The 22,842-nt window shown below is 40.8% G+C and overlaps 2 protein-coding genes and 1 long non-coding RNA gene across 3 annotated transcripts; 2 read left to right on the top strand and 1 right to left on the bottom strand.

The window, feature by feature from the left end:
- Positions 1-13,250: 13,250 nt before the first annotated feature.
- On the bottom strand, positions 13,251-14,456 carry LOC107840808. The gene has a single exon (XM_016684739.2). The coding sequence runs from the start codon at positions 14,242-14,244 to the stop codon at positions 13,846-13,848; it is 399 nt and encodes a 132-aa protein (XP_016540225.1). The 5' UTR covers positions 14,245-14,456; the 3' UTR covers positions 13,251-13,845.
- Positions 14,457-15,964: 1,508 nt separating this feature from the next.
- On the top strand, positions 15,965-18,594 carry LOC107840805 (putative glycerol-3-phosphate transporter 5). The gene is made up of 2 exons (XM_016684738.2): positions 15,965-17,250; positions 17,686-18,594. Exons 1-2 carry the CDS (start codon positions 16,275-16,277, stop codon positions 18,228-18,230), a joined length of 1,521 nt encoding a protein of 506 aa, XP_016540224.1. The 5' UTR covers positions 15,965-16,274; the 3' UTR covers positions 18,231-18,594.
- A 1,245-nt stretch (positions 18,595-19,839) lies between these two features.
- LOC107840807 lies at positions 19,840-21,856 on the top strand. Its single transcript, XR_007044656.1, has 2 exons — positions 19,840-20,892; positions 20,973-21,856. It is a non-coding gene; the product is annotated as an uncharacterized LOC107840807 (long non-coding RNA).
- Positions 21,857-22,842: the final 986 nt, after the last annotated feature.

Consider the following 22,842-nt stretch of genomic DNA (forward strand, 5'->3'; position numbering starts at 1 on the left):
CGTTTCGCCGGTTTGTCCACCCAAATGGCTATGAAAAATTAAACGAACCACACTAGGATGATCCCCAACCTCCCTGACACGCCCCGATCAATTTTTGGCCCATAGCACGCCATGAACCCAGGCTTTCCCCCAAAATCATGGGCTACAACACACCGATTGGGCCTAAAAACTATCCCGTTCGCGCCGTTTCGCCCATTTGTCTAGCCAAATGGCCTCAAAAAATTAAATGGACCACACTAGGATGGTCCCCAACCTCCCTGGCATGGCCCGACTAATTTTGGCCCATAGCACGCCCGAAACCTGGGCCCACCCCCAAAATTGTGGGCTATAACACACCAATTTGGCCTTAAAATGCACCGTTCGTGCTATTTCACCTGTTTGTCCACCCAAATGACCACAAAAAGTAAACGGACCACACTGGAACGATCCCCAACCTCCCTGGCACGCCCCTGTCAATTTTCGGCCCACAGCATCCCATGACCCTGGGCCCACCCCTAAAATCGTTGGTTGTAGCACACCGATATGGCCCGAACATGTTCCGTTCGCTCTATTTTGCCTATTTGTCCACCCAAATGGCGATAAAAATTTAAACGGACCATACTGGGATGATCCCCAACATCCCTGGCATACGTCGGTCAATTTTCGGCCAACAGAATACCCGAACCTCGGGCACACCACCAAAATATGGTCTATAGCACACCGACTTGGCCTGAAAATACCCTATTCCCACCATTTCGCGCGTTTGTCCACCCAAATGACCACAAAAAATTAAACAGACCATACTAAAATGATCCCCAACCACCCTAGCATATCTCGGTTGATTTTTGGCCCACAAGACGCTCGGACCCCGAGCCCACCCCTGAAAATGTGGGCTATAGCACATCGATTTGGCTCGAAAATGCCTCGTTCGTGCTGTTTTTTCCCATTTGTCATCCCAAATGACCACAAAAAATTAAACGGACCATACTGGGACGATCCTCAACCTCCCTGGCATGCCCCGGTCGATTTTTGGCCCACAGAATGACTGAACCCTGGGCCCACCCCCAAAATCGTGGGCTATATCACATCAATTTGGCCCAAAAATGCCTCATTCACGTTGTTTCACCCATTTTTCCATCCAAATGGCCACGAAAAATTAAACAGACCACAATAGGGCAATCACAAAACTCCCTAGCACACCCCGATCGATTTTTGGCCCACAGCACGCCCAAACACTAGGCCCATCCCCAAAACCGTAGGCTATAGCACACCGATTTGACCTAAAAATGTTCCGTTCATGCCGTTTCACCCGTTTGTCCACCTAAATGGCCTTGAAAAATTAAACAAACAACACTGGGATGATCCCCAACCTCCCTGGCATGCCCTGGTCGATTTTTAACTCACAACTCGCCCGGACCCTGGGCCCACCCCCAAAATCGTAGGCTAAATCACACTTATTTAGCCCAAAAATGCCTCGTTCGCATCGTTTTGCCCATTTGTCTACCCAAATGGTCATGAAAAATTAAACAGGCCACATTTGGATGATCCCAACCATCCTGGATGCCTCGGTCGATTTTTGGTCCCATCACTCTTGGACCCCAATCCTACCCCTGAAATCGTGGGTTGTAGCACAGCGATTTAGCCCAAAAATGCCCCATTCATGTATTTCACCCGTTCGTCCATCCAAATGGCCACGAAAAATTAAACGGACCACACTGGGTTGATCCCCAACCTCTATGTCACGCCCTGGTCAATTTTTGACCAGCAGCATGCTCGAACCTCAGGACCACCCCCAAAATTGTGGGTTATAGCACATCGATTTCGATAGAAAATGATTTGTTCGAGCTGTTTCGCCAGTTTGTCCACCCAAAAGGCCACGAAAAATTAAACAGACCCCACTGGGACGATCCCAAACCTCCCTGGCATGCCCCGATTGATTTTCAGCCAACAGAACGCCTGAACCTCAGGCACACCCCCGAAATCGTGGCCTATATCACACCGATTTGGCCCGAAAACACTCCATTTGCACTGTTTCGCCCATTTGTCTACCCAAATGGTCATGAAAATTTAAACGATTAATACTAGGATGATCTCCAACCTCTCTCACATGCCCTGGTTGATTTTTGGCATACAGCACGCCCGGACCCTGGGTTCATCCTCGAAACTGTGGGGTAAAGCACACCGATTTGGCCCGAAAATGCCCTGTTCACGCCGTACTGCCCATTTGTCTACCCAAATAGCTACAAAAATTTAAAAGAACCACACCGGGATGATCCCCAACCTTCCTGGCTCTACCCGGTCGATTTTTGGCCCACGGTTGGCCCGAAAATACCCCATTTACACCGTTTCGGCCGTTTGTGTATCCAAATGACCATGAAAATTAAACGAACCACACTGGGACGATCCCCAACCTCCTTGGTATGCCCACGTTAATTTTTGGCCAACAACATACCTGGACCATGGGCCTACCCCTAACACCGTAGGCTATGGCACATCGATTTGGCCCGAAAATGCCCCGTTCGTGTTGTTTCACCCATTTGTCAACCCATATGGCCACAAAAATTTAGAGGACCACACTGGGATGATCCCCAATCTCCCTGGCATGCCTCGATTGATTTTTCGCCTATAGAATGCCCGAACCCCAGGCCCACACCCAAAACCATGGGCTATAGCACACCAATTTGGCCCGAAAATGCCCCGTTCACGCTGTTTTGCCCGTTTGTCCACCCAAATAGCAACGAAAATTAAAACAGACCACACTGGGATGATCCCCATCCTCCCTGGCATGCTCCGATTGATTTTCGGCTCACAGTATGCCCGGACCCCTGGCCCACCCCCTAAACCGTGGGCTATACGACATCGATTTGGCCCCAAATTACCCCGTTAACACCGTTTTGCTCGTTTGTCCACCAAATTTGCCACAAAAGTTTAAACGGACCATACTGGGATGATCCCCAACCTCCTTGGCATGCCCAGGTCAATTTTTGACCCGCAGCACGCCCAGACCCCAGTCCCACCACCGAAACAGTGCACACCGATTTGGCCCAAAAATGCCCCGTTCACGCCGTTTCGCTCGTTTGTCCACCCAAATGGCCATGAAAATTTAAACGGAATATTCTGGGATGATTCCCAACCTTCCTAGCATGCCTCAGTCGATTTTTGGCGCACAGCATGCCCGGACCCTAGGTCCACCCTCAAAATCGTGAGGTATAGCACACCGATTTGGCCCTAAAATGCCCCGTTTGCGCTGTTTCACCCGTTTGTCCACCCAAATAGCCATGAAAATTTAAATGAACCACACTAGGACGATCCCTAACCTCCCTGGCAAGCTTCGATTGATTTTTGGCCTACAGAACGCCCGAACCCCGGGCCTACCCCCAAAACTGTGGGATATAACCCACCGATTTAGCCCAAGAATCCCACGTTCGCGTTGTTTTCCTCGTTTAACCACCCAAATGGCCATGAAAATTTACACGGACCACACTGGGACGATCCCCAAACTCCCTGGCTCACCCTGATCGATTTTTAGCCCACAGCACGCCCGGATCCCAGGCCCACCCCCGAAGCCAAGGGCTATAGCACTCCGATTTGGCATGAAAATGCTCCGTTCGCGCCGTTTTGTCAGTTTGTCTACCCAAATGGCCACAAAAATTTAAAAGAACCACACTAGTATGATCCCCAACCTCCTAGGTACACCCCGGTCGATTTTTGCCCCACAGTACACCCGAACCCCAAGCCCACCCTCAAAACAGTGGGTTATAGCACACTGATTTAGTTTGAAAATTCCCCGTTCATGCCGTTTCACCTGTTTGTCTACCCAAATGGCCATGAGAATTTAAATGGACCACACTAGGACAATCCCTAACCTCTCTGGCACGCCCGATTGATTTTTGGCCCACAGCACGCGCGGACCCCAGGCTCACCCCAAAATCATGGGCTATAGCACATCAATTTGGCCTAAAATGGCTCGATCGCGCCGTTACGATCGTTTGACCACCCAAGTGGCCACGAAAATTAAAATATACCACACTGGAATGATCCCCAACCTCCCTAGCTCGCCCCGGTCAATTTTTGTCTCACAACACGCTCGGACCCCGGGCTCAACCCCATCACTGTGGGCAATAGGACACCGATTTAGCTCGAAAATGTCCTATTCGCGCCGTTTTGCCCGTTTGTCCACCCAAATGTCCACAAAAATTTAAACGGACCTCACTGGACGATTCCCAACCTCCCTAGCATTCTTCGGTCAATTTTCGGCCCAAGCACGCCCGGACCCCGGGTCGAATCCCAAAACCGTGGGCTATAGCACACTGATTTAGCCCAAAAATACCCCGTTCACTCTGTTTCGCCCGTTTGTCCGCCCTAATAGCCACAAAAATTTAAACGGACTACAGTGGAACGATCCCCAACATCCCTGGCATGCCCCAGTCAATTTTCGGCCCACAGCACGCCCGGAGCTCGGGCCTACCCCCGAGATCGTAGGCTATTGCACACCGATTTCACCCGAAAATGCCCTGTTCATGCTGTTACGCCCGTTTGTCTAGCCATGTGGCCACAAAAATTTAAACGGACCACACAGGAATGATCTCCAACCTCTCTGGCATGCCCCGATTGATTTTTGGCCCACAACACGCCCGGACCCAAAGCCCACCCCCGAAATAGTGGGCTATAGCACACCAATTTGGCCCTAAAACACCCCGTTTGCATCATTTTGCCCATTTGTCCACCCAAATGGCCACGAAAATTTAAATGGAACAAACTGGGATGATCCCCAACCTTCCTAGCATGCCCCGATCGATTTTTAGCCCACAACATACCCGAACCCTGGGCCTACCCCTTAAACCGTTGGCTATAGCACACCAATTTAGCCCAAAAATTCTCCGTTTGTGCTCTTTCGCCTATTTGTCCACACAAATAGCTATGAAAATTTAAACGGACCACACTGGGATTATCCCCTACCTCCCTAGCACGCTCTAATCAATTTTTGACCCACAGCATGCCCAGACCCCGGGCACCCCAAAACCGTGGGCTATAGCACATCGATTTGTCCTGAAAAGGCCTCGTTCGCACCGTTACGCCCGTTTGTCCTCTTAAGTCGCAACGAAAATTAAAACAGACCACACTGGGACTATCCTCAACCTTCCTAACAAGCCCCGATCAATTTTTGGCCCACAGCACGCCTGGACCCCAAGCCCACCCCCAAAATTGTAGGCTATAACTCATCGATTTAGCCCGAAAATGCCCTGATCACGCCGTTTTTCCCGTTTGTCCACCCAAATAGCCACGAAAATTTAAACGAACCACACTGGGATGATCCTCAACCTCCCTGGCATGCCCTAGTCGATTTTCAGCCCACAGCACGCCCGAACCCTAGGCCCACCCCTAAAACATTGGCTATAGCACATCGATTTGACGTAAAAATTTCCCGTTTGGGTTGTTTCACCCGTTTGTCCACCCAAATGGCCACAAAAATTTAAACGGACCTTATTGGGACGATCCCCAACCTACCTGACACGCCAAGGTTGATTTTTGGCCCACAGCATGCCCGAACCTTGGGCCCACCTTAAAAATTGTGGGTTATAGATTAGGACCAAAAATGTCCCATTCGCGCCATTTTGCCTGTTTGACCTCTCAAATCGCCCAGAATATCAAAATGGCCTACACTAGGCGGCTCACCAAATTACCTGGGGCAGCACAGATGATTTTTAGTCAAAATCATGCCTGAGTCCACCCTAAAAATCGTGGGCCATAGAACAATTTTGCCTAAAAATGGCCCATTCCCGCTGTTTCACCCGTTTGATCACCCAAAATGCCCAGAAAATAAAAATAGCCCACACTAGGTCGCTCCCAACATGTTTGGGGCAGCCCCATCGATTTTTAACCAAAATCACACCCGAATCTCGGGCCCACCCCAAAAATTATGGGCTATAGCTCACCGATTTAGCCCAAAAATAGCCCGTTCGTGTCGTTTTGCCTGTTTGACTACCCAAACCACCTAGAAAACCAAAATGGCCTACACTAGGCCGCTTCACAGCCTGCCTGGGGTAGCCCCACCAATTTTTGACCAAAATCACGCTTGGACCTCGGGCCCACCCAAAAAATAATGGGCTATAGCACACTAATTTTGCTCAAAAATGGCCCTTTCACGCTGTTTCACCTATTTGACCACCTAAACTGCCCAAAAAGCAATAATGGTCCACGCTAGGCTACTCTTAAGCCTGCTTGGGGCCGCCTGGTTGATTTTCAACCAAAATCATACTTGAACCTAGAGCCCACCCAAAAAATTGTGGGCTATAGCACACCGATTTTGTCCAAAAATGGCCCGTATGTGTTGTTTCACCCGTTTGACCACCCAAACCTTCTAGAAAACCAAAATGGCCCACACTAGGCCGCTCTTCAAACTGTGCGGGGAAGCTCGGTTAATTTGTGGCCAAAATCACGCCCGAACCCCAGGCCCTTCACCAAAATCGTGGGCTATAGCACACCGATTTGGCCCAAAAATAGCCCGTTCAAGCCGTTTCACCCTTTTGACCATCCAAACTGCCAGAAAACCAAAATAATCCACACTAGGCCGCTTCCCAGCCTACCTTAGGTAGCCCGATTGATTTTTGATCAAAATTACGCCCGCATCCCAGGCTCACCCCAAAAACCATGGGCTATAGCACAATTATTTGGCCCAAAAATGGCTCATTCGAGTCGTTTCGCCCGTTTGACCACCCAAAAAAACAAATTTGCCGACACTAGTCCGCTACCCAGCCTGCTTGGGAAGCCCGATCAATTTTCAGCCAAAATCACGCTCGAACCTCAAACCCACCCCAAAAATTGTAGGCTATAGAACACTAATTTAGCCTAAAAATGGCTCGTTCAGATCGTTTTATCCGTTTGACCACACAAACCACCCAAAAAACCAAAATGGCCATACTAGGCCTCTCCCTAGCCTGCCTGGGGTATCCCGATGGATTCTTGACCAAAATCACGACCAGACCCCAGGCCCACATGAAAAGCTATGGGCTATAGTACATTGATTTGGCCCAAAAATGGCCCGTTCACACCGTTTTGTCTATTTCACCACCCAAACCACCCAGAAAACCAAAATGGACCACACTAGGCCATTCCCTAGCCTGCTAGCGGCAGCCCAATCAATTTTCAACAAAAATCACGTCTGGATGCCAGGTCCACACCGAAAACCATGTGCTATAGCGCACACCAATTTGGTTCGAAAATGGCCCGTTCATGCTGTTCTGCCCGTTTGACCACCCAAACTACTCAAAAAAACAAAATGGCCTACATTAGGCCACTCCCCAGTTTGCCTGGGGCAGCCAGTCAATTTTTGGTTTAAATTACGCTCCAACCCTGGGCACACCCTATAAATCATGGGCTATAACACGCCGATTTAGCCTAAAAATGGCCCGTTAGCGTCGTTTCTCACGCTTGACCACCCAAATCGCCCAGAAAACCAAAATGGCCCATACTAAGCTGCTCCCCAGGGTTCCTGGGGCAGCTCGATTGATTTTCAGCCAAAATCACGGCCGGACCCCAGGCCCTCCCCCAAAACCATGGGTTATAGCACACCGATTTGACCCCAAAATGGCCTGTTCGCGCCTTTTTTGCCCGTTTGACCACCCAAACCGCCCTGAAAACCAAAATGGCCCACACTAGGCCGTTTTCCATCTCAGGTCTTTTATTAACATACGATATTAATTTGCCAACTCACAGTTATAAGTATTATAGTACAGTGTTGACTGGTGTGCTTTAGTGTAACCAGGGAGCTGGAACCAAAGAAAGACTTTACACGGCGTCCCTTCCTCTCATCAGGCAGCTATCTCAAGCTCATTGAATACTAACTTTCTTCTTTTTCTTTTCTAATCGTCGAAATTGTCTGAATGGGTACACTTAGTCGTCTAGCATTTCGAGTTTGTGCTTTAGGGATCGTTTCTGCGCATCTCCTTACTTTATAACAGTTATTGCTCCGGTTCCAGAAGGTATATAGCTTTCGCCTCAGATTTTTCTTTGAAATCGATGACTGTTCTAATTTCCTACTTAGATAGGCAAGTGGAGGGAGAACTAGATGTATCTTGCTAGGCAAAGACAGGTTAGAATGGATAGCTAGTGGGTGGGATTGACGGGATATTCTTTATTAAATAAGTCTGTTAGGGCGAATGCCCAAGGACGTAGAGGATTGCTCAGGCTTGAACAATAGGTTTATTCACCGACTAGGCAAGCTAAGAGCATTGAGGCCAAATAGTGGGGAAAGGTTCCTCAAAATTGGGCAAGCATTGAAACTGCCCTGAATTCAGCTTTAGAAAAAAGAAGGTCAACTGCTCCAACAGAGTGAGAAATCACAGACCTGCAAATTCGGAATCTTGGTAATTGATTTACCAATAAAACATTTATACTAGTTTAGTAAAGTTTCAAAAAGAATGACCTACTTTCCTTTTTATTCCGTTTAAAAAAGAATGTCCCCTTTTCTTTTTTGGCAATACTTTAATTTCAACTTTCCACGTGGCATGTATAGGACCACAAGATTAAAGGGCATTTTGGTACATTTGACACAATTTTAATTTAAGGTCACAAGATTCAAAAGTCTTCTTTATTTTCGTAAACTTTGTGCCAAGTCAAAGTAGGTCTTTTTTTTTAAACAGAGAGAGTATTACTTTGATGAATTGATTTAAAAAATGACTTATTTTGATGCGAAGCTCTGATTATTCCTCGAAAACCATGGATAGTGTAAACTTAATGCACTAAGTTGTCCTTTACCATATATTATAGGCCGCCCAACTTTTTGAAAACTTTATCATTTAAGTTGTAATGGCTTCAACTCGATATGATAAAGTTAAAATAAGTTCATACATTCTTTTACTTACAGAAATAGTCATGCTCCTTGATAACTGAATTCATAAATTATAGCCAACAAACAATACAAGCCGCCAAATACATCTTTAGATGTTCGAAACTTATAGAGAAGTTGATACGAGTGAGATCGCGTAGATGGACTCATGAAAGTGTGTGTTGGACCCGAGCCTCGGTGTACGCAAATAAAGTGCAAAGGAGCACTAAAATATACACTAAAATCATTCAAACACCACACTTGATAGGCACCCTTAGTGGAGGGGTATTTTTGTCATTTTAATGCCTATTATGTATTACACTATAAAGGGACATGTTAAGGTTTCTTTACTTAGTTTTTTTGGCATCTTGAATCTGGTAATACACAATTGAAACACACAGGTTCTCTCTCCATTAGAGACTTGGCCGAAACTAGGGACAACATAGGTGTGGAATCACTTTTGTTGTTATCTTGCTTGGATCTTGAGGTGCTTGAAGGATTGAGGTCCTCTCTTGTGTCTCTTTGAAAAGTGTAGGTGTTACTACTATCTCGTTAAGGGTCTTAGTGTTCAATGTACACTTAGGTTCTTATAGTCATTATAGTGGTGTATGTCTCACTACCTATCGATTTCCTTATTGTAATCTTGTACCATTTTTTTGGTATGTCTCACTACCTATCGATTTCCTTATTGTAATCTTGTACCATTTTTTTGGTCTTGTTCATCTTGTAATCTGTGGGTATTGTTATTATATTGTTGTTCATCATCTTTTTCTTCATCTATTGTTGATAATACTAGTTTGGGTTGCTGGTTTGGTGTTCAAAACACCCTATATCGAATTCGAGTGTGGTCACTAAAAGAGGTCCTTGGTTTCTAGACTTGTGGACTGATTTTCTTGTGTGATTTCGTGTTCCTTTTGTCATTCTTGTATCAGAAGTAAAATCCCAAAATTCAAAAGAAATATATTTTAGAGTATTGGTCAAACCCTAAACAAGTTGAATCGCAAAAAAAGCAAAAAGAGTCACATAAATTGCGAACGAGAAAGTAATCTAATTATTGTATTTGGTAGATATATTTATTACAAATCATCTCTACTGTGTTTTTGAGCAATAACAGTAACAGCAACAGGGACAGCAAACCTAGATGAGAAATTACATAAAAGTCCATCTTCTTCTCCAAGAACTCCTTCATCAAAATTCAAAGCATAACTCTGAGCATCATACTGAAATTGAACTTTCGATTTCTTCGATTTTCGATACATTTTCCTCACTATATTCCTCAACATCTCTATCTTTATCACCAGCCATGACTCTTTGTAGTCTACTCCATCTTGTAGCAATGACCTTAGACATCCACACGATTCGCAATCATTTGGAGAAGATGTTGAATAGTCGTAGAAATTAGAATTTTCGGGTTCTTGTTTGGAACCTTTAATGGGAATGTACATATTTATGATACTCTTTTTTTCTTCCTTACGAAAATTCACCAAGTGTGGTTGGATGGATAGGAACTTTTACACTTATTCAGAAGTCTCGTATTCGAGTTCTTGAGTATAGGAACTATCTAATAGGAGATGTTTCGCTTTTACTGAATTTGAATTTGTCAGATTCAATATAACTATCAAACGCTGAATGAATAATCAGAAATATGCTTGTTAGGGTAAGAGAGTGTTGAACGACAAAAATAAATATCGAATACTGAATGAGAAATAGAAATAATATGTTTGTGTGTGTTGGGAGGAGAATGATGGGAATTTGAGAATTGGAGAGTGTTTACTTATATGTATTAGTTAGTGCGTGTGGGATGTGTGTGTGAAGGGATAAAGCCATAAAGGGCAATGAGAAGTGGACAAGTGGTTGAAACTTGCAACTAAAGCAAGATTTGATAAATTTACTAAATCAATTTGAGTAAAAAGAAGGTTACTTTTTACCAAAAAAAAAAAAAATCTAAGAGGAAAAAGGGTAATTGTTTTTCATATCCACATAAATAAAGGAAATTGTGTAGGTTGAAAGACTAAATCAGAAGTTTCACTCTGAGGGATAAAGCGTTTACTATCGAAGGAGTGTTGGATGGATTTGGAGTAGAACTTCTTAATTTTAAGGATGTATTTTATCAAATTTGATCAAACAATAACATGTTTCTTTTATTGAACGTTATATATTTTACGGCGTTCCTTTTTATAATTATGAAGTGTGACCTATATAGAAATAGTATTTAAAGATTCATTATATATCTAAAAACTTTTGTTCTTGGCATTTGCTCTATTAATAGTCAAAGGTCTGTTTAGTATGTCGGATAAGGTAGAATATATGATCCGTCAAACACAATATAACTCTTATCCCAAACTTCATCATGGTATAGCCTACCTTATCTCATCTAGCTTGAAACTATTTTATTCCACCTCTCAAGTGCGATAAAATAATTTGTGTATTAGAATTTTAAGATTATAATTTTATGATAATAACGACCATAAAAGTTAGTGTCAGTAGTAGAGAGATGATGCTCTTCGTACTAGTTAGAACCATTATCTTCCACTTGTCTTGTCACAGGCCCCAGCAGCCAAAAATATGTCATCAGTTAGGTGTAATGATTCCCCACAATTCTTCAAAGCAAAGTAGAATTGAAAATTAGTGTGAGTGTCGTGTCTACAACGTGTGGAATGATAAAATAAGTGTAGGCATTTGATTAATTGACTTTTTATCTTTGATGTTGATAATTTTGTCTTTGTTTGACCTTACTTTATAGTCTGTTTTTTTTTAAAAAAATATCTAGTGAGAATAAATTGAAATGAAGTATACTTTAGATTTGTTAAGTTTAATCATTTTTAATTCATTATTTTTGTGTGTGAGTGAAGCAAAGCGGGGGTGGGTGGGGTTTAAAGTTGTCTAATTATAACTAGTTTTCTTGTTAATATGATTTAATATTTAAATTTAAAATTATTTGTCTTGAAGTTATCAACATACTATTGGCAATTCATGATGCTGACTAATTCCCACTTGCAACAAAACATGTGCTATCTATTCTTTTTGTGTCATCTACCTTATCCATGACTATATATCTTTTCTTTTGTTTTTGCCCCTTTTTACCAACATAAACTAATATCTTGAGATCTTGTCAAAAAGTATAACTCATATGTGAGTCATATTCTTATCCAAATAAAAGATTAAGCAATTCACTTTTCACATCTTTAGCTCAATTCAATGGAGAAAATGATCATTTATAACATTTTTCTTTTCATCTTTTACATATCAATTGATGAATCTCTTGTATTATCATAGTATGAGCTTTTAATAGACCATATTCCCTAATTTCGTAACGGTCTTTAAACCAAGTAAAATTTCAGGTAGATAACTCTACTAATTTGCACCCACCATCCTTCCCCAAAGATTTGGTTAGTGTGCATAGACTTCTACTTTCCTTAGGCGACTTTCTTGCCTTACGAAAAGAATTTCATTTCATTTTCCCGGTAATTTTGGAAAAAAGCCGCTTCCTCCTTGAAGGCCTAAGGAAGAGCCTATTCATGTGCAGTTGATTCTCGAACGAAGCTGATGATTCTTCATTCGGTATTTTGTACTCGTATTAGGGCTTGATTATATTCAAATCAACACATCGAAAAGTCTCACATTACGTGACAAGAGAGACTTTGAGCTTGAATGCAAGGCCTCGGTTAAAAATGAAGAAAGAACGAAGGAGTACTTTTAACTCTTCACACCTCGCAATTTACCGAGTATAATACCATAATAAGGTTTGAGTATGGTAGAAAATACGAAGACCTTACTATACTTTTGTGAGGTAGAGAGGTTGTTTCTGATATAACTTCCCGAGGCATTACCAAAACCGGTCGATGGTCTCTCTACTATGAAGAAATGCAATGCAAAGAGAAATTTTCGAAACCAAAATTCAATGTGTCTCAATTCTGATTTCTTTCTCCCTCTCATTTCCTTATATAATCGAAACAGAAACAAAGACAATTAGTTAATTAATTTACACACACACATAAGTAAAGCAAAGCAAATGTATATATAGTGAAATGAAGTGGTAACAACTTCTCAATCCGTAGAGATTTCGACCTTGCGGCTAAATATGAAGTCGCCTTTAGGAAGAAGTGTTGTGCCTCCAAAAGGAAGGTGCTCCTTATATTCAGATTAATCAAGCCCCAAAGCGAATATTGCAATATGAAGAAAGTAGAGTGTACGTAGATGCACCTAAGGGTGTAGCCGAGTAGTAATGTCGTGGGTTGAACAGCCCATCCATTCTAGCCTTAGTAGCCAGAGTTACCTATACCTATTGCTAGATGAATTACCTAATACTTGGTGGAGGTGCCACGCATCTCGTGGAATTAGACAAAGCTTGCACAAGCTCAGACAACACAGCTATCTCAGTTAAACGGATACAGTACACGCACATCTTATCCTATCTTGTAGAAATAAAAGAGACTGTTCACGATAGACAGGATCTTTACTTGTTTATTTAATTTAAGATTAACATTTATTTTATTTAACAGGCTAAGGAACTTATCAAAGAAAGTAAAGAGTAAGAAAAAAAAAACAAGAAGATTCTATGTACAGAATCAAACTCAACTGTAATTCCATATCTATAAACCAAAAACTCCAACTGTAATCAAGAAGCTACTTCCTCGAAATTCAACTAATAACTTAACGGATCGTCACGGAACTCAACAACTATATCTGTTGCTGGTGAGAGATGACAGCTACCGTATGTAATAACGCAACAGTTAACCCTTTTGCTGGTGGGAAACAGTGGCGGAATCTACATAGGATCCAAGGGTTCATTCGTCGGAAAATTATACTATTTTTACATGGTAAAATTTTTTTATATGTATAAATAGTAGAGGTTCAACCCCTTCGACTAGTCCGTATATGTACTACTGAACCCTCACTGAAATTCATCCGCCCCTGGTGGGAAATGACAGCTAGTGTATGTAATAACGCAACAGTTATACCTGTTGCTGATGGGAGATGACCGTTACTGCATGGAATTAATCAAGGTGCGTGCATGAAAGCTGACTCAGACACCACTATTAACTAGCAGCAGCTACTTCTCCTCTCGCCGGTGGCGAATTCGGAAGTCTAGAAGAAAAATTCCTCAAGGGTGCTGCTTCTTGTTCATCATCATCAAACCCATCTTCAAAATTCAATGAATAACTCAAGGGATCATAACGAAACTGATCAGTCGAAGAGTGTCTTTTATGCCTATTCGAAAAGCTGAAAATCTCCAACACCTTATTTTTCAAACTGGATTCTTCACTGTTCACCCATATCAACGCCGGATTTTGATCGGATGACGGCGGTTGCTGAGGTGGCGGAGGAGGAGGACGGCGGTGAGGGAAACAACAGGAGAAACAGATGGAGTTTCTGAGTGTTTGTTTAAGTGATGATGGAGGTGAATTGGCTATGGAGAAATCGTCGTGTTCGTCCATTTGGAGTTTTGAGAGAATTGAGAGTGATATTAATGGCAGAGGAGTATAAATTGGGGAAGATGAACAAAAGAGAGGATGAGAATATTAGCGGTATTTTTTGGTTCCCACCGTTTTGTAACAAAGCTGCGTGTGTATATATCCAAATTGCGGCTAATCAGTAGTGGTATCTTGTCTAGTGAGGGGGAAAAAGTTATCCCGAAATAAGTTATCTCATCATATATATGCATTTAGGCTAGCCATAATATATAAATATATCTTTTAACTTCTGTGATTTTTAATTTTGAATATGTATAAGTAGACACTTAAATTTGTATAAAGTTAAATAAATAGATACAAGTGACATCCTACCACTAACGGACTCAGGATTGAAACCAAAGGAGTTTACAAGTGCATATACGAACTAACCTAAGGGGGTTCGACATCTACTATACACACATAAAAATTAATTTTAATCATGTATATATAGAAAGGATTCGGATGAACTCTCTACCTTATATGTAGCTACGTCCCTACATCCTACGTGGTCAATTCTTGTCCTACTTAGTGTCCTGCATGTATTATGTCACATAGAACGTGTACGTCTACTTGCTCAACTTTATATAAGTTTAAATATCTACTTATACACAGTCAAAGTTGGATGTTATAGATGTGATTTGAAGTAAGTTAAAGGACATGTTTATGTATTATGCCTTTAGTCTATGAAGCTTTATTTTTCTTGTAGTCGGTCCGTAATATCTTCCTTTATTTGTTTGCCTCCTTTCAACTCAAAAAGTTTGTTGCTTGTTACTTAATGTTAAAAGCTAACCGTCATAAGCTCACTTTTCGTGTCTCGCTTTCAGGACAGGAGGTCAAGTATTCTGTCAGATGTTCCATCCTGGAAGTCCTATTCGTCTTTTGTGCTTCAATAAATCTTCACAAATAAAAAACGCTACTTCAACCTTAACTACAACTACACTATGCTAGTCTTGTTGATACATTATTCCAAAATTATTGTACCTTATGCCTAGTACAACAACTTTTCGTATGTAAGAGCTCATTTGCGGCAATTTACAAGTAGTATAATATACATTTTGACATGTGATTTCGTGTCATAATTCTAAATTAGCTTGTATATGTGGTTTTGAATAATTATTTGAAATCATTTTGCGGGTTGATACGTGGCAATTTCTTAAATGATATTTATTAATTTTGAAAGATGAATAACACTTATTTTACTCTATATTTATTATCGAACAAGAATTTAAGATTATTTTAATTTTTGTATATATTAATTCCTGAAGCTTTTATAGCATGTAAAAATTATTTTGTTTTAGCTTAAATTTTGTGGATCGATGGGTGACAATCTATAAATTTATATTCAATTCTTTTCGAAAGACGGATGGCAAATTTTTTATTTTACTCCTTACATGTCACAAAATATGAATTCAATTTTTTTTTTAAATTTCATATACATTAGCTCATAAATTTTCTAATGTATATGATCAACTCTATTTGAGCTAAAATTTTGTGGATATATCAGTGACAACCTCATCCTAACATATCTTAAAGGGATAATTATTTTTTTACTAGAGAATGGATTATTTTAACCATTTGGTTCTAAAACAAATATGAAATTCATATATTTAGATTCAAAAAACAATTAGTATTACTAAATATAACAAGACAATAAAATTCTAAATAGAAAAAATAGTAGTATATTGTTATGGTTTGGGGGTAGGGGTGGGGGTTAAGTGGGGGGAGGGCGGGGGGTCAAAGATTTGCATTTCGCCATTTCCTGGGAGGTTCCCTGGAAGACAGTCAAAACTCCCAAATTCCTTAACTTCTACAAACATACAACTCAACTCATTTCAGACAGTTTAGATCTGAAACAATCATTTCCAAAACAACAACAAGACAAAAAATTCAAAAACTCTTTTGTACAATTTCTCAGTAAATCTTGGCTTTTACATAAACCCCATATTCAAGATTGTCTCAAATCAGACAAAGAACATATAAAGATTTGATTTTTGAATGTATAAGATTGGAAAAACATGATGGAACTCAAAACCCTTAATTCAGTTCCACCTATAAAACCACCACCAGGTCACAATCTCTTTCCTACACTCAATTCACCTGAAAAGACTCTAACTTTCCACAAGTTTTTGGTTCTTTTCCTGACTTTTATAGCATATGCAGCTTTTCATGCCTCTAGGAAACCACCAAGTATAGTAAAATCAGTTCTTGGACCTGAGGTGAGAGTTGTTAATGGAACTGATGGGATGATTGTTGGGAATGGGTGGGTTCCATTTGAGGGTCCTAGTGGGCCACATCGTTTAGGGGAACTTGATCTTGCATTCTTGTTAGCATATTCAATTGGGATGTATTTTGCTGGACATATTGGTGATAATATTGATTTGAGGATTTTCTTGACTTTTGGGATGTTGGGTAGTGGGGTGTTGGTGATTGGTTTTGGTTTAGGTTATTTTCTTGATGTGCATTGGCTTGGATTTTTTCTTATTGTTCAGATTTTATGTGGGCTTTTTCAGTCTATTGGATGGCCTTGTGTTGTTGCTGTGATGGGAAATTGGTTTGGGAAGGCTAAAAGGGGGTTGATAATGGGGGTATGGAATTCGAATACGTCTGTTGGTAATATTATAGGTTCTTTAGTTGCTTCATCTGTGTTGAGTTTTGGTTGGGGTTGGTCTTTTTTATTGCCTGGAATATTCATTTTGGTTGTGGCAGCTTTAGTTTATGTGTTTCTTGTAGTGAGTCCTGATCACGTTGGTCTTGAATTGGCTTCGAAGGAGATTGAGATGAATGTCGAGGGAGTTGCATTGGTGGGGTCGGAGACAGGTGAAGCGGGAGAGGAGGGAGTTGTGGAACCTGAAATGGAGGGTGCTGGTGCAATTGGGTTCTTGCAAGCATGGAAGTTACCAGGAGTAGCACCATTTGCGTTCTGCTTATTTTTCTCGAAGCTAGTGGCCTACACATTTTTGTATTGGTTGCCATTCTACTTAAGGCAAACAGGTATCTATTTTGCTGAACTTTTATAAGGAAGTTACTCTTTATAAGTTTAGGATTATTTCCTTTTTGCTTGTTGTAAAACACTACCATCCTATTTTCTATGTGAATAACTTGACTTGCATGATGAGAACTTGTCGCTTTACTCTTGCACTGGAGCAATTGTGAATTAGAGACACATATGATTGTTGCATTGCATATTGCTTTCGTTAGCTTCTGGTAGACGAGCATAGAGGTAGTAGCAGAGTCTTTGCTTGCTTAATTTTGGCGCTTGAAACAGTTAAGATGTTCAAAATTTGCTTCTTTTCTGCTGACCTAATATATTATTTGTTAAATGCAATTGGTCTGTTTATGGTTAAGTGCTCCGTGTTGTACGTTAATGAGCCAAACAGAATATTGATTTCCACTTGTTGCACACTTAAAATTTTGTTGTTATTGCAGTTGTTGCTGGTGTGCAACTATCTCACCAAAATGCTGGGATCCTTTCGACGATTTTTGATATTGGAGGAGTCGTCGGAGGGGTTTTGGCAGGAGTCACATCCGACATAATTGAAGCTCGTGGGGTTACTTCCATTGTGTTCTTGTTATTATCAATACCTTCTCTTCTTTGCTATCGGATATATGGGAGTGTATCTATGTTTACCAACATCACTTTGATGCTCATTTCTGGTGCACTTGTCAATGGCCCTTATTCCCTTATTACCACAGCAGTTTCAGCAGACCTTGGTACTCAGAGCCTGATAAAGGGGAACTCTCGTGCGTTAGCTACTGTGAGTGCAATTATAGATGGTACTGGCTCAGTGGGGGCAGCTCTCGGGCCACTTTTAGCAGGATATATTTCAACAAGAGGATGGAACAGTGTGTTTTTTATGCTAATTCTTTCAATAACCATTGCAAGCCTATTTTTAATCCCTATTGTGAATAATGAGATTAAAGAAAAGCTGAATGAAGGGAAATGGCTTTGGATCAGTGTGATTAAAAGGTGATCCAGAACATCTCGAAGGCAAAGCTACAAATACGTCTATTTGATTCTGAAAATGTTTCAGGCTTTGAACCTTTGAAGTAGTGCAGCAGATCCTATTTTTTTTTTGTACAGATTCTTAAAGATCTCTAGAGAGAAATCCAATAGTAGACTCCGGAAGCTATTATTCATGTATGTCCTTTTCTGGATATCTCATTTTATCGATACACATTTTACACAGCAGATAATACTTGTTCCGTTATTATTCTGTACTATTCAGCTGACTTCGAGTATCATTTCTTGCCTTTTAGCGTTTCTTGTAGCATGAGATGAATATGTTGCTGTTCTTTTGAAACGTATTAATGAAAGAAATTTCTTCTTTTTTTTAATGTATGATTCTTCCGATCTCTTCTATTCCTTAATGTGTAGTTTAACCAGGAATCCTCTCTGACTCTCCTCTCTATTCATTTGAGCTCTACTAGAATTTGGTTCAGCTTGAATCTTGAATACAGCACCGCCTTGGCCTTTTGCAGGATCAGTTATCGTTCTCAAATTTTCTGTATGCTGTAGTTAGTTGTTAGGATTGAATAAACCTCTGGTACCTTAGTAGGAGGTGGGGGTTTTTGGGCTATTCAGTTGTACAATGTAAAAGGCATTAATTAATATGTGCTTCTCAATATCTCCATCCCCAAGTTCTATCCCTAGCTAATTGACTTGCTGTTCCGTTTTTTCTTGTTAATCCTATAATCCTTTACCAAATATGGTTGCTTTTGAATGTACCGCCTGCATTTCTGGATTTCATTAGGATCTTAAGTCAGTTTAAGTGTTATTTCCAAAGACAGTTTTATAGTGCTCAAGCAAAGTTGCTCCAGTTTTCTATGTCGGCTCGCTTTGGAAGTCTAGAAGTTAAAAAAGCTTTGCTGCTTCTGAAGATATCAGAGAGAGTTCATGCGCAGTCAAGAGGTCGAGCATGACCAGAAAGGTACTCTATTCATCTAGTTATCCTTTCGGTAAATACATGATGTTTATGTGAGTCACAACTGATTAGGACATGCTTTACAATTTTGAGTATTATGTTTTGGATTCACAACACAGATTCTAGAATAGCACATTTTTTGAGTAAAAGAAAATTTCTACAGTTAAATGAACCTAGGGAATAAATGAGAAACAACCTATATACTGACTTTCAAGTACCGACTGTCACACCCCCCTTTTTTAACGTACTTGAAAAAAAGATTTATGTTTTAAGGATCGAAAAGGGTTTTACTATTTAAATGACAAGAAATATTGTTTTGGAAAAGGAATATCAACATTTTTTGTTCAGAGTCGCCACTTGGCATAATCTGGTGTGCCAAGTCACCGTTAGATAATCCTTTCCAAAACCATTTGACTCTTTAAACTGGTTTGCGAACAGAGATTCCAGCTAAGGAATTCTGTTGAACGAGGGGAAGGTGTTAGGTGCCTCTCGATCCCATGGTTCAACCACGGTCGCTTGATAGAGTGTATCAACTATTTTTGGCATTACGAAATGTATAAACCACACAAAAGCACGCACAATAATCAAACAATAAGACAAAACAAAAACAAAATGTAAAGTCCAGTCCAATTATTACAACCCGAAATAAAAATACTGAAATAACCTACACTAGTCCTAAGCTATGCTTTATCCGATGCCTCGGACCTTCACCACGAACATCTTCCAAGCACAAGGTACTTCGGGGTATTCCCCGGTGAATAAATACATACAGATACTTCGGGGTATTCCCCGGTGAATAAATACATACAGATATTTCGGGGCATTCCCCGGCCAAATGAGTACAATTTAAACGTTTCGTGCAATAAAGTAGAAAGTACCATTTATGCACATATTCAAACATTCCAACAAATTGTTATTCCTAAATTGGCCTATCAGGCCTACGTTTGCCTACGCTTTTGCCGATCTTATCATAATACTACTGCATTTCAACCATATTTAAACCAAATTAAACCAAAAGTCTTTAATCAATCCAAATTCACCATTTTATCAAATTCTCGATTCCGCCCTAATTTTCATTTTAATACTAAATTTTCACAATTCACCATTTCTATTTCAGCGATCCACAATCACTTGTCAACGAAATTAAAGAACGAGTCAATATCAAAATAACAACCTATCACCAATCAAGACAACATGCATTCATCACCAACAAGTATCAAACAACACCCGAAGCTTAATCCAAACACCAAAGCATAGTAGACAATAAAATAGAAGAGGAAAAGAGTAGAATTGGACCTTTCGATAGTCGATTTCGTTGATAATAACATTTAAGAAGGCCTGGACTTCAGAACTTGGAACAGAACCTCAACAGCGACATACTCTGACTCGATATAGAAATTTGAAACCCCAAGGTTGACCTCGATAGACTGATCGCACGAAAGGAAAGCAAAAAAAAACAGAAACCCAAACTGAAATCGAACTTAAATGTCAAAACTAGCACCGAGCTTGATGAACCAATACGGAGATCGCAATAAGAGAGTTAACGAATTCGAAAGTCCAGTGGACCCGTTGGAACAGTAACGAAAACAATGACTGGGTGTTTTTCGGTGGATTTCAAACTGAAAAACGAAGACCCTTTGCTACGCCTGAGCTCCGGTAAGTTCGGCAGCAACTGGAAACGAAGATGCGATCTGCAGCGACAACGTTTCCGGTGAAAACTCAGTCCAAATTTCTTCTCTGTTTTTAAACTTTCAACCTCAGATCTCACTCTTTCCGGTTAGATTAGCGCAGGCAACGGCGCTGGTGAGGTTGCCGATGGTGGCTACTACGGCGAGGACGAACGGAGGGAGATGGTGATGACGACGTTATTTCTGCCGTCGTTGGCCGACCGGAGAGGACGAACGGAGGGAGATGGTGATGACGACGTTATTGCTGCCGTCGTTGGTCGACCGGAGAGGACGAACGGAGGGAGATGGTGATGACGTTATTGCTGCCGTGGTTGAGTTCGCCGGACTCCGACATCGTTGGCTGTTACTGTTACTGGTTCGTGGTCGAAATCAGTGGTGGCGCGTATATGGTGTATTTTTGTAAGAAAATTTTTTAGTTTCTTCGGTATGCTCTCAGTTATGTCAAGAAGAAGATCACTATCATGGAAAAAAAAATTTTCTTTGGTGCGTATGGTACTCTGTGTATATAGGCTGTGAGGATGGGTATTGGGGTAGGGTAGGTGGGGTAGGGTATGGGGCATGGGGCATGGGGTAGTGATGTGTTGTCTAAAATTGATAGGAAGATAGGAAGAGTGGTTAATTTTGTTACAAAAGAATAATTGAGGATTAGGTTTGTAAGTGGATTTGTTTTTTTTATATTTTTATGAGATATAATCATACAGGTGAGGGCACGTGGTAAGACAGGGATAAAAATGTGTAACTTGGATCTTCGGGAGGGACAGAATTAGGTGTCTACCCCGACAAGCAATAAAGTCCAGTATTTTATCACCAAACAACAAGATGCAGCAATAGTTTTGGTGAAAGAGCCCACAAGAGGAACAAAAAGTTGCTTCATTAATCTGAAACCTCATAATTTTGGTGAAAGCAATTGTCTGAATGCGCTAAACCAACTAGTTAGCAAAATAGACCTGTTGTATTTATTTTAAAAAGGATGTATGGCTGAGGGGAGGAGAGAAAGAATGCACGCATGGCTATTTTGTTTGTCGGAGATTCAAGAATCTACACGAGGACTTCTAAGGCTAAGGTTAAAATACTACTCCATTATTCCTGTTTCCATTCCATAGCGTCAGTTAGTAGTTTACATTAGCTGAGTTTGTTTCTTTGGTAGATCGTTGTTCAATTATATTGGTTTGCAAATTATCTCAATAGAGGGATCTCTTGATACTATTTTGCTAATATATTCTTTGTGTTGTACATTTTTACTATAGAGAGATTATGAGAATATATCTTAGTTTTATATTTTATTATTTCTTATTCCTGATTTCTCTATTATGCCATCCATCCCTTTGTTTACTGTTCTTCATCTTGAACCGGGGGTCTATCGGAAACAACCTCTCTACTTCTTCGGAGGTAGCGGTATGAACTACGTTCATCTTACCCTCCCCATACCCCATTTTATGGGATTACACTGGGTTTGTTGTTGTTGTTATAATATCTAAGTGGGAAAGCGGGTGAATAGCAGTTGGATACTGCCTATATCTACATTGGCAACCAAGATGGAGTTAATGTCATCTGAGGAGCTGACAATAAACTTGTTTCTACCTTATGGAGCACATACATGTCCGCTGTTCACGCCCTTTTGACGAGCAGTAGCTCATGGTCAAAGATGCTTGCTGGTGATACACACGCAGGCAGATCACTGCAGTACTTTTGGAGGATCTGACAACACCTTCTTAAAGAGTTTGAGCAAACATAGATCCGCAGTGCCATTTTAAGGCATTGCATTTTTGTTAAGAGTCGTAGTGATTCTGTAACCATAGTATTTTTTCTGCTTCCATTGGAATAATCGTATGAAACTTTTGCAGAAGGAAAAAGAAGGGTGTTCTCTGCTTTTGGAAACTACTAGAGAAAATGAATAGAATATCAGTTTTTGTTTCAATGATTTGGTTGTGTATGCCTATAAAGCATTCCAAGTATGTATTTTGAACATATTT

The sequence above is a fragment of the Capsicum annuum genome, chromosome 9 (assembly GCF_002878395.1).
Source record: "Capsicum annuum cultivar UCD-10X-F1 chromosome 9, UCD10Xv1.1, whole genome shotgun sequence".
Taxonomy (NCBI): Eukaryota; Viridiplantae; Streptophyta; class Magnoliopsida; order Solanales; family Solanaceae; genus Capsicum; species Capsicum annuum.

What these genes read in the sequence shown, in the direction of transcription:
- LOC107840808 (XM_016684739.2), bottom strand. Translation starts at nt 14,244, where the DNA reads ATGGACGAACACGACGATTTCTCCATAGCCAATTCACCTCCATCATCA.
- LOC107840805 (XM_016684738.2), top strand. Translation starts at nt 16,275, where the DNA reads ATGATGGAACTCAAAACCCTTAATTCAGTTCCACCTATAAAACCACCA. An exon ending in ATTCTACTTAAGGCAAACAG is followed by an intron (nt 17,251 to 17,685) that starts GTATCTATTTTG and finishes TTGTTATTGCAG; the next exon opens with TTGTTGCTGGTGTGCAACTA.